This window comes from Coenobita brevimanus, chromosome 50 (assembly GCF_032717465.1).
Source record: "Coenobita brevimanus isolate Jiangsu-jjx chromosome 50, ASM3271746v2, whole genome shotgun sequence".
NCBI classification, from domain to species: domain Eukaryota; kingdom Metazoa; phylum Arthropoda; class Malacostraca; order Decapoda; family Coenobitidae; genus Coenobita; species Coenobita brevimanus.
The window spans coordinates 39,524,184-39,541,146 of NC_137003.1; the positions used below are offsets into that span (position 1 = coordinate 39,524,184).

At 44.0% G+C, this 16,963-nt stretch overlaps 1 protein-coding gene across 1 annotated transcript in view; it reads right to left on the minus strand.

Annotated features, from left to right (window-relative positions):
- The window catches only part of LOC145399811 (rho GTPase-activating protein conundrum-like), a 234,665-nt gene that overhangs the window by 90,721 nt on the left and 126,981 nt on the right, over positions 1–16,963 (minus strand). Inside the window, exon 13 of the mRNA XM_080272372.1 lies at positions 15,747–15,994. Within this exon, the coding sequence (XP_080128498.1) occupies positions 15,747–15,994 (248 nt within the window). The remainder of the gene's footprint in view (positions 1–15,746; positions 15,995–16,963) is intronic.

The following is a 16,963-nucleotide window of genomic DNA, read 5'->3' on the forward strand; positions in this document are numbered from 1 at the left end:
AGTCCCCCCCTTCTACCGTTATAGTAGAGTAAGTCGTTCTCTCTGTTGTCCAGAGCGGGATTGTGAACTCTATGTCCCCATGGCTTTCATTTGCGCGTCCTCTTACAAGTTGTATCAGGCTCTGCTGGCCCCTATATAATGAGCTCAGTCTCTGCATCATTGCCACTTAGATCTGCTCCTCATTTTGTTCACATCTCTGTCCTCCCCTGTACAGATATTATTATTGTGAGTGCTCAAGAAATCTCCAAACATCTAGCAGCTGTGTGTAATTTGAGTATTACTGTTATTGCATTTTTTCTTGTACTGTATAGCATAAGTTTAATTTGTAGGCCTAGTGAAGTTTTTGTAATTCATGTAGGGTTCTTTATGTCAGTCATTTTTGATAATAGTTTGTATCTGTAATTATTTATCTGGCATTCACTGAGTATTATCTGGTATCTCATTTTATCAGGGCTGACTTAGATAAATTTACTCTTGCTAATTTCGTGTTAATAGAGGCTATTGCAGTTAACCATATATTTAACCTGTTTTTGCCATTACATTATCCTTATGAGTCCTGAATGTTTTGTTGTTAGTTTAAGCATTAAACTTTAACTTGTAATTTTACCTAACTCTTTTGTTTTGAACCTGGAACTTTACAGGACAGTAGTGACTCTTCGTATTCTCACTTAAAGTGTACATTATCTTTCTCTGTTCCGTAACATTATATATATATATATATATATATATATTAATATATATATATATATATATATATATATATATATATATATATATATATGTATGTTAGCTGCCTTCATGAACTTGGAGAAAACTTATGACAGAATAGATAGGCAAGGTATGTGGAAGGTTTTAAGAATATATGGAGTGGATGGGAAATTGTTGAATGCTGTGAAGAGTATGTACAAAGGAGCTAGGGCTACGGTGCGAGTGGATGGTGAGCTGAGTGAGTTCTTTGATCTCAATGTGGGACTGAAACAGGGTTGTGTGATGTCTCCATGGCTGATTAATATATACATGGATGGGGTTGTAAAGGAGGTGCAAGGTAGGGCAGTGGATATGGGGGTGGCTCTAATGAATGAGGGTGAGATTTGGAAGATTCCAGTGTTGCTGTTTGCTGATGATACAGTATTGTTGAGTGAAGATGAGTGGGAGTTGCAAGGTTTGGTGTATGAATTTAGGACAGTGTGTAGGAGGAGAAAGCTGAAAGTTAATGTAAATAAAAGTAAAGTTATGGTGTTTGAGAGGAATGAAGTCACAGAATGTACAGTGAAGTTGGATGGTGAGGATATGGAGAATGTGAGTGCATTCAAGTACTTAGGTAGTGAGATGAGTAAGGATGGAACTTTGGGGGATGAAGTGTGTGAAAGGGTACAGCAGGGAAGGAAGGTTGTTGGTTCACTGAAAGCAGTGATGAGAAATAGAGAGGTACGTATGAAGTCAAGAAGTCACTCCATGATAGTATTGTTATCCCGACCCTGACATATGGAAGTGAGGCGTGGACCTTGCAAGAGGGGAACAAATCAAGAGTGAGAGTAGTGGCAATGAGTTACTTGAGAGGAGCATGTGGAGTGACAAGGAGGGACAGGTTGATTAATGAGGAAGTGAAGGAACATTGTGGAGTGGATGTAGTTGAGAGGATTAGGAGAAATACACTGAGGTGGTTTGAACATGTGGAGAGAATGGAGAATGAAAGACTGACTAAGAGGGTGTATGTAGGTGAGGTGGAGGGAGGGAGAGGGAGAGGTAGACTGAGGATGAGGTGGAGGGATGGAGTTGAGAGGTATATGAGGGAGGGGGGGGTGAGTTGGGAAGAGGGTAGTCAAATGGTGGGTGACAGAGAGACTTGGAGGTGTTTTGTCTGCGGCCACCCTTTGCGGGATTAGGGCGTCGGGCTATAGACAGATAGATAGATATACAGGTAAGCCCTTAATTCACGCGAACTTTTTTCATGCGATTTCAGTTATCCACGAATTTTTCGTACAATAATTAAAACATTAAATTATAGTATTCAAATGAATAATTTTAATATACAAGAGAAACAAATAAAATATAAAAATGCCTACCTGCTGCCCCTGTGCATACATGTGTATGTGTGTGTGTGTGTGCGTGGGAGGTTGGTCTACCACGCACCACACAGCCAGTTTGAATCCAACGGTCGAACCATGCGTGACTCGTGAATCATTATTTGTGGCTTATTATTCTGCCTTCCAGTAATTGCTTGCCTTGTCTGCCAATATGGGGCCTAAGCGTAGTGCTAGTGATGCATGTGGTAACACACCAAAATGGACTGTAACGTGATGTTGCTGACAAGAAAGTTGTGTTGGACAAACTTAAGGGAGGAATGTCGGTGACAATTCTCCATCAGTACGATTCCCTGTCATTTATTTACATACCAGTTTATTTAACAAGTACAGTACACTAGTTTTTTACTTATATGAGTTATAAAATCCCCCTGAAAATTAGTTATTAAAGTATTAATTAATCAATAATAAGTATATTTATAGAATGACAGGGAATCATCCATGATTTGATGGTGAATTGTCTTGGAACCGTGTGTTTGGGGTGAGTCAACTATTCTTACAATAAAGAAGGCAGAACGTAGCATAGGGCAGGGAGTGAGGGCTAGTGCTCCAGACTGTGCTAAAGTGTCTCCACCTACTCCTGTGAACTGGATTGGAACCGTATGTTTGGGGTGAATGAGTCAACTGTTTGGACAATAAAGAAGGCAGAATGTAGCACATGGGAGGCAGTGAGGGATTGTGCACCAGACTGCTGAAAGTGTCTCCACCTATGCCTGTGCTTGTCAGGTTTCAGTGTTAAATTTCTTACATTTTTGTTGTTTTTCATACTTTATGCTAGTTTATAAGGTCTATGTAGTGCATAAACAGTATTATTCAGATGTACTATACTTAGTAGACATGCGTAATTATGTGCACACAAGGGCAGAACATATACGCGAATTTACCACATACGCGAAGGGTCTGGGAACGTAACCCTCGCGTGAATTAAGGGCCTACCTGTGTATATATATATATATATATATATATACTGTACTGCATATATACACACATACATATAAGTAAATATATGTGTGTGTGAATATATATATATATATATATATATATATATATATATATATATATATATATAATATGTATGTATATACACATACATACAGCTACCGCAAATTGACCTGGGACCTCCCCCCACAAGGTATTAAAAAACACAGAAATCATAGTATATCACAATGTTTGTTCATGAAATGCTATTCATTAATATGAAATCATGTTTCCCTTGTTTTTCAGGACCCATTGGATGCATTTTGGCATGGAATCATTTAGATCTCTAAAGTTGTCTAAGGACATTTTCTTTGCACTGAACATTTGTCAGTTCAATCTTGAGGTTGTCCAGATTGGGTGTTTTCTTCTCTGCCATGATTTTCTTCATCTTTGCCAAGCAGTTTTCTGTCAGATTTAGATGGGTACTGTTGCCAGGCCAGACGAGGACCGAGTATGCTGAAGGCATTTTGTCACCTTTCTTGACTTTTGACATGGAGCTGAATCATGCAGGAAAAAGTCACACTCATGAATAGCAAAAAAGTTCAACAAATGATCTTTCAGAACTTGAATGTACCAGCCACCATTCATTATCAAGTTCTTAGGAGGAAAGTAGAGGCCTCCCCTTCCCATTTCACCTGAGTAACACCCCCATACCATTACTGCTTGTGGGTACTTAACAGTCAGCACTGTGTAAGAAAGGGCATATCGACTACGGGAGGCAGGACAACAAGCCTTGGCAGAACGCACCTGGAACACTTGAAATGAGCTTTCATCGGAAAACATAACCTTTCACCACTCATCCAATGTCCAGTGTGCATACTTCTTGGCAAACTGAATGCGCTGCTTCTTCATGCGGTCAATGAGAAGTGGTTTCTTGGCTGCGGTGCAGCTTGGCAAACCCAGTTCCTTCTGCAAGCAGTGTTGGATAGTTCGAATTGAGACGTCTTGTAACAGCTGGGGATGCATTCTCTTCAATTCTGCTGCTGTCAGTCGAGGATTTTTTATTACTTCCCTCTTCAGAAGCCTATCTATACCTCTGGAAGTCGTCCTCTTCTTTTCCTCCGCCGTGCTTGTGCTTTGGTACGACATCAGGTGGCAGGCCGCGTGCTGCAGCAAGAATCTTCATGACGGTCGAATTTGCGCCTCCAGTATGCTCACAAATTGTGTTGATAGGGACATTATCCTGCCTCCATGCAATGATACGGACCCTTTCATCCCTTGAGCAGTACTTTCCAGGCATGACAACTCGACTCTAGGAAAATACCAGGGCAAACAGTAATGCATACTGAAAAAAGAAGGGAGGTGCAAGCTCGGAGCGACTGGAACACATACTACCCCTCTCGCTTCTGGGCAAACACTGATGTGTTGAGTGCTTCACCATCTCCCGTCAACACCAGAGGAGTTGCCAGTTACTCCTTGCCCAAAAAATTCACTTGGTAGAGGTGGAAACACAGGGCACTGACAGATAACTCTCCCGCAGGTATTCAGTGTGTAGGTCCTAAGTCAATTTGCAGTGGGTCACCCACCGCAAATTGACTTAGGACCTACACACAGAATTGCTATGAGAGAATTGTGTGTCTTTGCCTGTGTTTCCACCTCTACCAAGTGAATTTTTGGGCAAGAAGTAACTGGCAACTCCTCTGGTGTTGGCAGGAGGTGGTGAAACACTCAACACATCAGTGCTTGCCCAGAAACAAGAGTGGAAGTACATGTATATGTTCCCATCGCTCTGAGCTTGCAGCTCCCTCTTTTTTCAGTATGCATTACTGTTTACCCTGTTGTTTTCCTAAAGTCGAGGTATCATGCCTGGAAAGTACTGCTCAAGGGATGAGAGGGTTCGTATCATTGCATGGAGGCAGGATAATGTCCCTGTCAACACGATTTGTGAACGTACTGGATGCACAAATTCGACCGTCATGAAGATTCTTGCTGCAGTGCGTGGCCTGCCACCTGATATCATACCAAAGCACAAGCATGGCGGTGGAAAGAAGAGGACGACTTCCAGAGGTACAGATACGCTTCTGAAGAGGGAAGTTATCAAGAATCCTTGACTGACAGCAACAGAAATGAAGAGAATGCATTCCCAGCTGTTACAAGACGTCTCAATTCGAACTATCCAATACCGCTTGGAGAAGGAGCTGGGTTTGCCAAGCCGCACCACAACCAAGAAACCGCTTCTCACTGACCACATCATGAAGCAAAGCATTCAGTTTCCCAAGAAGTATGCACACTGGAGATCGGATGAGTGGAGAAAAGTTATGTTTTCCGATGAAAGCATATTTCAAGTGTTCCAGGTGTGTTTTGCCAAGGTTCATCACCATGCCTCGCGTAGTTGTTATGACCCTGCATACACGGTGCCGACTGTTAAGTACCCACAATCAGTAATGGTATCGGGGCATTTCTCAGGTGAAATGGGAAGGGGAGGCCTCTGCTTTCCTCCTAAGAACTTGATGATGAATGGTGGCTGGTATATTCAAGTTCTGAAAGATCATTTGTTATACTTTTTTGCTATTTTTGGTGTGACTTTTTCGTGCACGATTCAGCTCCATGTCACAAGTCAAGAAAGGTGACAAAATGGCTTCAGGATAATTGGATTGAGGTCCTCGACTGGCCTGGCAACAGTCCAGATCTAAATCGAATAGAAAACTGCTTGGCAAAGATGAAGAAAATCATGGCAGAGAAGAAGACACTCAGTCTGGACAACATCACGACTGAACTGACAAATGTTTGGTGCAAAGAAATGTCCTTAGATTACTTTAGAGATCTAAGTGATTCCATGCTAAAACGCATCTAACTGGTCCTGAAAAACAAGGGAAACATGATTTCATATTAATGAATAGCATTTCATGAAGAAACATTGTGATATACTATGATTTCTGTGTTTTTTAATACCTTGTGGGGGAGGTCCTAGGTCAATTTGCAGTAGCTGTATATATGAGTAGCGCCACGGGAGAAGAATCCAAGCGCCCTTTTTAAAAAATGGCAGAAATCGCTCCTAAAGTTTGCCTTTAAGAAATGTAAAAAATCTCAATAATCAACCCTACGATTTTTATGTTTCACATATCAGAATACAGTAAACCTTAAAGCATCAGCTTCATAATGGTATGAAAAAAACTTATGACAATACTTATTTAGTAATTATTATTAATTAATAATACCAATCATGTGCATGAAGAGTTCAGCTAAATGTCATCTTTTCCTGCAAAGAATGATTAGAGACATGATTATAATGCTAATATTAGGGGTACTTACCACACTGGAGTGACTTGACTGTTGAATGTTGATTCATCCCCCCTCCCCCCCCATCCCCCCAGGATTAGTTGCAATAATCAAGCAAGTCATCATCCTCATCAGGGAAGGCGACGTTGTGCTCGACTCTGCCAGCTTGAAGGCCCTCATAAAAGGCTCTCTTGTCGTCTGGCATGAGGGTGAACAAGCTACGAAGATCATTGAGCCTGTCTTCCGTGAGCTGGAGGGGAGTGTCATACAGGGGTGGGAGGGGGACGGCACTCAGGTTGAACCTGTCACGGGACCAGGCTCCTCTTCCCTTCATCAGTCAGACTTCGATGCAGTTATTGTCAGTCCCATAGTCTGACTTGATGATGAAGCCTTCCTTGTAACTGATGCGTAAGAGAAGCTTGCGGGCATCTTTGAATGTGCTACCTGGTGCCTGGCGTTTGGTGATGTGGTCCTTCAGCACACCAATGTTCAGAAACATGGCCTGCTTCATGCGCACCACTTTGTACCCCCGTGACACAGACTGTGCAATGTGGTAAGCATAGTCGTCTGGCGTATAGTGGTTTGGCACACATCTAAGATGCCTCTCAATATTGCCAAACGCGCGATCGCAGGCCATGTTGCTATGGCCTGGCACCAGGTAAACATGGTCGATAGAGAACAGGCGCCTGGAGTGGAGTTCACGGAGGTAATACATCATCAAGTTAATGTTTTTGTTTTGGCCAGCACAGTTATCTGAGACGACCACCAGCTGTGAAAAGTCGTCAATGCTGCTCTCATGGTCCATCCAGTGTTTGATGCAGCTTGCAGCTTCACATGACCCCCGCTTTGCTTGTGTCTCATCCCACATGTACATAGTGCTTGTGTTGGTTTTCAAGTTGTGGATGCACAGGTTGTAGGTCCACATCTTGCACTTGTAGTAAGCAACACTAGCGGTGATCTTGGGAGTGGGTAGAGTCTGTTGTAAGTCAACACAGATTGCACGAGTCTCGGGGTCATTGTCTGATACAATCTTCTTCAGAAAGTCCTGTGCCTGCTGTGCTAACCGCTGGTGTTCCTCTTTTTGCCGGGTGAGATTTTCTGCCTGATTGCCAGTTTCATTTGCAATACAGACGTCAAAGGTGTCACAGGTGGTGCAAGTGTCAGTGCGTGGTGGCTTAAAAGAGATGTTAAATTCCTTTGTGAACACATCAGAATAATAATGCATGCTCACTATTTCTTCACCAGGATAGATGTCAAGGAGCCACTCCATGTACGACACATACAGCTTTTCAATGGTAAGGTGTGACTCCAGGTATTTTCTTTGAGGAGCGTTAGCCCTGCTATATGGCATGACATAGCAGGTAGAAGTTTAATGTGCTCCCTCACACGAAGAGCCTTATTCCCGATTATTTTGTTTGCTGGTTCATGCCGTCCTTGCTGGTCAGGAATAAGCATAACTGTGCTCGTCACCTTACGCAATGCTGTTGTAAGCCGTGTCGTACCAATGGCGTGCATTGCCATGAAACCTTCCTTGCACACTGTAGTCTTCACTTTATCATACACCACACTGTAATACAGTAATCCCTCTAATATCCGGACACCCAATAACCGAACATCCCCACTAACCGAACCTTATCGTCCTGGGATCAAACATTCCCAAAATGGTCCGAAAATCCAAAAAAATTGGAAAAAAAATCAATTTTTTGCCGTCCGTAATTTGAACTTGCCGCGCGCGCCGCGTGAGAGCATTGTTTTGGTTCGTCATTCCTCCGACGTCCGATAGAGCGCCGCTGCATCCTCCCCACTTCCCGCCTGTCTCTCACCGCGACAAGACCTACGCTCTTCGTCATGGCTGCCCACGTGCTCGCTTTTGTGGTGGTGCCGTACTTGCTGCAAGGCCTCCTGCTGCTCTCTGCCCTACTCTTAGTGTGTGTGATGATGGCCCCGCCTCCTGAGAAAAGGAAGAGAGTGGTGTTGACTCTGGAGAAGAAACGGGAGATATTGGAGAAGGTTGATGCGGGTTGGTCTTCCTCTCGCATTCTCCGCGAGTTCAACCTGGCCCGGTCGACTTTGTTTGATATCAAGCGTTCCCGAGACAAGCTCATGCAGTACACGGCTGACTTCTCGTCGAGAAGCAAACGCAACGTGGAGAGGAAGGTTATGTTTACTCCCAAGTATGCAGAGATCGACCGCTCCACGTTGATTTGGTATCGACAGCAACGTGCAGCTGGTGTGATGGTACGTGGAACGGAGCTGAAGGCTGCTGCTGAGAAGTTTGCAAGGCTTCACGACGCCCTAGACTTCAAGGCATCCGAGGGTTGGCTCTTCGCGTTCAAGTTGCGACATGGCCTTACTAACCGTAAAGCACATGGCGAAGCATTGGACGCTAACGAGGATGGAGTGGACGAGTTTCGGCACAAGGTGAAAGGCTTGATCGACAGGGAGGGCCTCACTCTCGGTCAAGTCTATAACGCTGACGAAACTGGCCTATTCTATCGCTCGGTGCCAACGAACACTCTCGCCGATGAGACGGAGAAGCGTGTACCTGGCCGCAAGCTTTCTAAGGAACGGATATCTGCTTTGTGTTGTGCCAATGCTAACGGCATGCACCGGCTTAAGCCCGTTATTGTTGGCCGTGCAAAGCAGCCTCGGTGCCTTCGTGGGGTGATGGATGTCCTTCCTGTCGTATGGTACCATTCTTTGAAAGCATGGTTCACAGCTGTGATTTTCAAAGACTGGTTTCACCATCACTTCGTCAAGGAGGTCATACATTACCAGACGAAGACACTGGGAATTCCTCGCGACCAGGTAAAGGCTCTCCTTCTCCTCGACAATGCACCTGCCCACCCGTGCGACAAGGACTTGGTTGCTGAGAATGGCCGTATTAGGTGCATGTTTCTGCCACCTAATACGACTGCTCTCATTCAACCAATGGACCAAGGAGTGATCGTGGCAACAAAGCGCCTGTACCGTCGGAAGTTCCTGGACGAGGTGATGGTGGTTCTCGAGGACGAGGACGAGCGCAGGGAAGGACGTGACACTCGAGGCAAGCGGACTTTGGAAAACCTTCGCCGCTACAACATCAAGTCTGCGCTGTACAACTGGGCTAGTGCATGGAAGGAAGTCCCTGTGAAAACTCTTGAAAATGGTTGGTCTCGTCTGCTTCTCGGAACAGATGTGGAGTACGATTTCCTAGGGTTTGACGTGGATGACTTCCATGCACGGCTACGTACGCACGGCGACGATGTTGATGTGGACGATGTTCGTGAGTGGTTGGACGACGACGAGGGCGATCCTGGGTATCAGACGTTGTCTGATATCGAGATCGCGTCTTCGGTTGCTGGTGTCAGTCCCGAACTTGAAGATTCCGACGACGAAGGCGATGATGATGCAGACTCCGCCCAGCAGGACACTACTCCAGCCATCCCCAAGCTGAGCGCACTCCGGGAACATCTAGAGTTCGTCCTAGACTACCTGGAACACCCGGACTGCGACAGGGAGATGGGGCCCTTGGGACTCGTGGAGGAAGTGCGTGCTTTCCGGCAGCGCATCATCAATCGCCAGAATCGTCGGTCCTTGCGTCAGTCAACGATTGACAGTTTTTCAGGCCCGTGACCCCCGCTGTGCCAAGCCCTGGTTCCACTCCGTTGCCTCCCCAAGACAGGCCCTCATGCTCCGAGCCACAGCCCAGCACATCAGCTACAGTGGAGTCACCGCTCGACGTGAGTTTGCGGCTGTCTTCAGAGTCTTCTGTAGTAGGTACGCCATCACCACTACCCACCGATGCACCCCTTGGACGCCTGCCAGTGATACTCTCGGGCTCTGACAGTGAATAAACAGCAAGAACTTCTCCACTAGACCACACGGGAATTTTGAGTGTTGTGCAGTGAAAAAAACGGTGTGTTGTGTTAAGGTTTTCAAGTTGGGAGAAAAGACTAAGTAGAAAAGAAATTTAACGTAACTAACCTTCTTTGTTTTGGCTTTGGAAACTTAAAAAACTTGGGAAAAGTTAATGTGCAACACTTAAATTTAATGGAACATTATTTGGACTAAAGTGAACACTGTGAAAAGAACGGACTTCTGTGTGTTAGTGACTAAGTTCAGTGCAAGACTTCAGGAAGAGTGTAGTGCAAGTGCTTCAGGAAATCGTTCTTACTGTCAGAGTCCGAGAGGAGGCGGTTATTCATCGAGGTGGCCAGGGACTTGCTGTAAGTAGCCAAAATGTTTCATGTTGTACTATTTTCCATACTATATTTACCAGAATGTTTCATATTGTATTTTTTCCCATACTATACTTACCAGAAAGTGTCATACTGTACTTCTTTCCATACTAAACTTACCTCATGCATGTGCAGTAGGAATGTGTTTTTCAGAGTTCGGTTAGGTTCGGTTAGGTTAGGTTCGGTTAGAGTCCATAAGTACCAGAATGTTTATTAATGTATGAACATACTTCTAAACCCACATTTTATGTGTCTATTGCATTTATTTCAGTCATTTATGTGCCTTATTGGTGTGATTTGGGTGTTAAATAGGTGCTATGCATGTCCGGAGGGAGTTGTATAGGTGTTTCTCTGTGTTAGGGTCCGTAAGTACAAGTCCATAAGCTGGGGCCCAATATCCGGACAAAACCAATATCCGAACCTACCGATGGCTCTATTGATCCGGATATTGGAGTGATTACTGTAATGGGTATTGTTACGTTTACTGTGTTCGTTCTTTGTACGCTTTCATTTAACTGGTGCCAGGCTAACCATTTTCTGAATGTATGCATTCTGGGCATCATATGACCCCAGAGCCCAAAAATCACTAAATATTTTTTTCACACCATCATTCGTAACCTTCCCAAAGCACCCATCACGGCAAGGATTACCAATTGCACGTGCAGAAACCCCTTTCTTGGTTTTATAACTCGTGTAGGCTTGGCTTAGATCATGCTTCACCTTGGCCACAACACTGCCCCACTCCACATTTCGAGGCCTTTTTCTCCCACTTCCTTGCTCCACTTCACTCTCACTATCACTCACGTCACGAAGAACAGCAATAGCTTGCGGTCTATCAACATCACTGCTAGAATCATGAGCAGCCATGGCTATAAAATCCAAAAAAGCACAGATAATCCAAGAGTCAATGTTAATGGTGGCCGAGGGAGAGTGAGACTGAGGATGTCCTTGCTTCCTCGAGACAGCCGCAGCAAGCTGATTGGCCGTGCATGGCCTACGTCACGGCATCAGGCTCTGCGCCATTGGCTGGCTGGCTGTGACGGCACAGCACGTCATTCCTTTTGACGCTCTGATTGGCTGGCGGCCACCACGCCACCCCGTTTGGTGCTTGGATTCTTCTCTCTCGGTGGTGTTGTACATCCTGTGACAATCTGTCATACGGGCCGGCACAAGTTGTTATTCTATACCATTTTCTACCCTATCAGCACAGAGAGAGAAGCATCCATCTCCCACCACATGGTAAAGGATGCATCTGGCTGCCGTTTGAGCGGGAAATCGGGGTTTGGTGGGTAGTCTATCTATCTATCTATCTATTGCCAGACGCCTCAATCCCGTTTGGGGTGGCCACAAACAAATCGCCTCCAAGTCGCCCTGTCCCCCGCCATTTCACTACCCTGCTCCCAACTCACACCCCCCTCTCTCATATACCTCTCCACCCCATCCCTCCATCTCATCCTCGGTCTCCCCCTCCCTCTTCCACCCTCCACCTCACTCACATACACTCTCTTCGTCAGTCTTTCACCCTCCATCCTCTCCACATGGCCAAACCACCTCAGTGTGTTCCTCACAACGCTTCCTATCACATCCACATCAACACCACAACGCTCCTTTATATCCTCATTCGTCAGCCTGTCTCTCCACGTGACTCCACAAGCTCCTCTTAAATGGATTATTCTCCCACGGCGCTACTCATATATATTATTCTTTCTTATCAATAAGTAAATTGCTCATACTGGAATACCCCAATATCCAGTGCCCCCAAAACCGAACACTTGTTACACAGAACAAAAGAAATTGGGGAACATTCCCACAATATGAATGACCGATGTTTCGCTAGTTCAAACACTCTGGTGCTCCCTAGGTTTGAAATGCGCGCATCCAAATGCAGATGTTATGTTGCATGCAGTTCTCTCCGTCCTCCTTCCATCCCCATGCTTCTCCCCCCATCTCCAACACCCCTGACCAGCTGAGCAAAAGCGGCTGTCCGCCTTCTCACCGAACGTTCAAAGTCGCCCAGCCGGCCTCTCGAGCTGTGTGCTGGTAATAGAACCTAATCCACCAGTTGAGCAAAAATGGCTGTCCGCCTCCCTACCAAATTGTCAAAGTTGCCTGGCTACCCAGTATAGACTGACTCAGCGCTGCCAGGTGTGTCTCCCTCCCTGACCCCTCACCCTCCCCCATTCTCACTAGCGCGCTGTCTGCCTGGTCCACACTCATCCACTCTCACTGTGTTTGTTGCCTTGACTGGATCTCAGCACCACACCTTCCACCACCTTACCTTCCTGCATTTGTGATGTTTGATGTCCCATTTTTTAGCAACAGTACTGTTTATGAGAATAATAACACTACCCATGGTGTTTCTGTGTCAGTCCCTACTGACTATGTAAGGTATATGAGAGGTTGGGTTTGGGTCTGGAATGCATCTCTGGCTTTTCTGCAGCATCTTTTGGGGAAAACTACTTCGATATCCGTCAACTAGCTGTCTGAACACTCCCACTGGTACACCACACCGCCGGATATCAGGGTATGCCTGTATTCACACAATTTCAAAGCTACAGCCATCATACCTGACCATCTGGGTCCCCCAGCTGGTGGCTTCATATGACCCAGTATCATCCAGTTCCCAGTATTGGTTTTCCAGTTACATTAAAGAAAAGAAAAAGAAAAACTAGTCTATTCGTAGATTCTCAGAACCGCTAAAGATACAGACTTGAAATTTTTGTGGAACACAGCCAAGGTCAGGGAGCAGGTCTGAAATGACTATTGGGCCACTAGTTTCTGAGATCGCCCAAGGGTCAACGGAAAGTAGTTTGGGCTCCACCATTTTTGCTCTGCGAGGATTTTGTTGCTTTCACCTTCACCCAACATGTCTGACACTCTTCTAGGGGGCCCCTACTAAATAGCTCTTCACTTCATAGTGCTCACTGTATGTAGGGTGTAGAAATCACCACAACCAGCGACAGCTTGTCACGTGGTGAGTCACTGAAATTGCTAATGGCAATTATCATTTTCTAGTTATTATTACAGTGGTCAAACAGATATTTTTGTTATTGCTGTGCATACATGTACAGAATCACTTCAGTCCAAAGCAGGATAAATGGGGGATTGTTTTGAACCCTTTCAGCCCTAAGATGTCTTTCAAAGGCTGAATAAAATCATCTACCATTAACCAGAATACAATAAAAGGCATTAATTAACTGAAGTGGTTATTGGAGATAATTTGTTCCTGGGTTGGGACTGCTGAGGAATGTATGTGGAGTACAGAGAGTGGAAAGGATATAGAATAATGTGATTCATGAAAGATGCTGAGTGAGGAAGTCTGTGGACACTGGAAATGAAGAGAATGTACTGAGCAGAGATGGGCACTGAAACAAAAATTCACTTCTGTAAACAGAAATCCACAAACTCAAACCATTACCTTCTGCACCTGCAAATCTACAAACGTCTTGAAATTTGCGGTTCTGCAAATGCAAGCACAAACCATTTGTGTCCTTTTCAGTACCATGGCATCAGGTTCATTTTGTTCTGGATACCATTAGAGGATTTTATTAAGTTTAGAATATTTTTAGTAATCAAGAGGTTAAAAATAATCTCTAGTCACTCATCCACTACAATTATATCTTTACTTACTCTATTCTGACTCACAATGGGTGACTTAATGAAGTCTGGAAATTGTCTGAAGTACTGAATGGGATCTATTAAATTATATTTATAGTAAAACTAATAAAACTAAAATACAGTATATATTTTGAATATTAGTACATTATATTAGATTGCTTTACTACAAAACAAGGGTAAATCATTCAGTTCTGTAGTAAATGAATTAAATTATTACACTTCACAGCTCACACCTGACATATTGACACAACAGTCTACCTCTATTCCTCGGCTCTAACCTCCTCAGTCCTCACCCCTCAGTCACAGTCAGACTCCTCCATCGACTGAGACAACTCACCTTGAGCAGGTCCATGTTGCTTTTCATAAAAACAAATCGCTCAAAGTTCTCAGAGGTTAGGCTGGTTTGCGAGCAGGTTTGCATTTGCAGAAGCACTTCTGCAAATGCAAAACCTTTTGCATATAATTTATTGCAAATGCAAATCTGCAAACAAAATCACACTTCTGCAATTGCAGAATTTGCGGTTTGCAAGAAAGAATGCAGAAGTGCCCAGCTCTGGTACTAAGGTTGGTCATGTGAAGAAAATGGATGACAACAGTGGTGATAAAAATATATCCAAGCGAATCTGAAGGAGGGAGGAGGCGAGGCAGGCCAAGAAGAAGGTGGAGGGATATGGTGGATGAATGTGTGAGGAAGAGAGGTATGGAAGTTGGTGATGCCAAGGGACTGACAAGAGACCAAGCTGGCTGGATGAATTTTTTGCAAAGAAGAGCAAAACCAGGGATTTGGTACCCCTTTTTAACGTGACAGGGTTCGGATTGGTTCCATCGGATAGGTATATGTGAAGTTACAGAACATGGTGAAAGTTTTTTTTTTGGCCTATCTGATGAAGCCAGGATTTCAAGGGTTTGAAGGGTGAGTGAATGAAAGTGTGACCCACTGAACTGGGCAACTTTGGCTGTCTGGACATTGCTACTCCTCATCCTGTCCTTGGGTGGGAAAGTAGGTCCGGATGATGATGATGATGATTTTTTGTTCCTTCATCTGCAGAGATATCTCTTGAGATGATTAAATGCATCTGCTAGTACTTTAGCTACAAAAGAATAAAGGTATGTTATGAGACTGAAGGAGCTAGGGTATTACAGATTGTTCAAGACCACTTCAATAAAAAGAGGCTTTCCTAAACTGAATAATGTTGTTTGAATCGCCAGACTGAATGTGTTATGATTACAAACAAAAAATACTGTCACTATACAGGGCATGATACAACTAGACCACCAGAAGTTCATATAATGAATATTTGGTTATCATCCATTGAAGTAAATGGTTTTCTGAAGCACAGGAAAGCACTTCACTACTTGCTCAGTGTAACATCACCTGAGAGTAACACTATATCAAGCTGGGAAAGGACACTGCTCCTACATATTGCATGTAAAGTAACAAGTTATAAATAGAATATTCATGAGTTAGGACAAAAAAAATATAAGGATCACCACAAAGCAACTCATACACGAATCACAAATGTCTGGCAGCTATGTGGTGCAGATATATGAGAGAAGGGGAAACATAAAGATAAACTTAAACTACAAACAAACTGAAAGTACCAGAAGGATTGGTAAGATGACTGACCTCATGATTCAACTGCTGTTCCTTATCCTCTGATCGCAGGTTGAGACGGGACCGATTATGAGTGGGCAGGAAGAGGTTGGGTGCCATGATCATTGCAACATTATACAAGGACATCTTGTTGTGCTCCTGACATGACACCACTCGGGCACACAGCTGCAACAGGGCATTGAGGGTGTCGCGGTGGGGTGAAGGCAGCAGAAGGACTAGCATAGTCAATGCCAGAACACGATCCCCTACACTCGGGATTCCTGTTGAAGTAAAATATACGAGTATTTGCTGTGTGTAGGAAGTAGGTGCTGTGTATATACTACAGCATATATACATACAGTAGACTAATATTTTTCTTACAGAACAGGTGATGTACAGTACATGCAATTTAAAATATCATTCTCTAGTACAATATGTGAACTATAAGCAACAAAAGGATAAATAGTGCACATAGGGTATTACAAATAAAATGAACAGTATAGTGTATATGTGTATGTATATATTTATATCTATATCTATATCTATCTATCTATCTATCTATCTATCTATCTTACTATCTATATATATATACAGTATATATATATATATGGAAAGGTTACAAGAGGATGAAAAAAAGGCAGAGTATAAGAGAGAAGTGGAGAAACGATTGGGCAAATATAAATTGGAGCAGATGGGGGACGTGGACGGTGTGTGTAGGATATTCACAGAAGAAATATGTGCAGCATGTGATGTGGTGTGTGGAAGGAAGAGAAGACGGAGGGGGGTGCAAGGAACAGCGTGGTGGAATGAAGAGGTGAGACAGACTGTGGTACATAAGAAGAAAACATACAATGAATGGATGAGAAACAGGGGCATGGAAGAAGTTGAGAGGTGGAAGAGAGAGTTATATGTAGAAAGAAAGAGAGAGGTGAAAAGATTAGTAAGAGAGAGTAAGAAGTGAGTGGATAAGGAATTTGGAAGGAATTTGAGTGTAAAGTGGAGGAACTGTAAGAAAATGTTCTGGAAAGAGGTGAAAAGAGTAAGACAGGGTGGAAGTGAAGTTAGCAGGGGAGTGAAAGATAAAAATGGTAGATTACTAGTGGAGAAGGGAGAAAGGGTGAACAGATGGAGAGAACACTTTAAGGAATTGCTGAACATACAGGATGGAAGTAATGCAAGTATAAGTGGATGGGGAATGGCTGGGAGAAGAAGGGAGGTGAGAAGACAGGAAGAAATCAGTAGGATAGAAG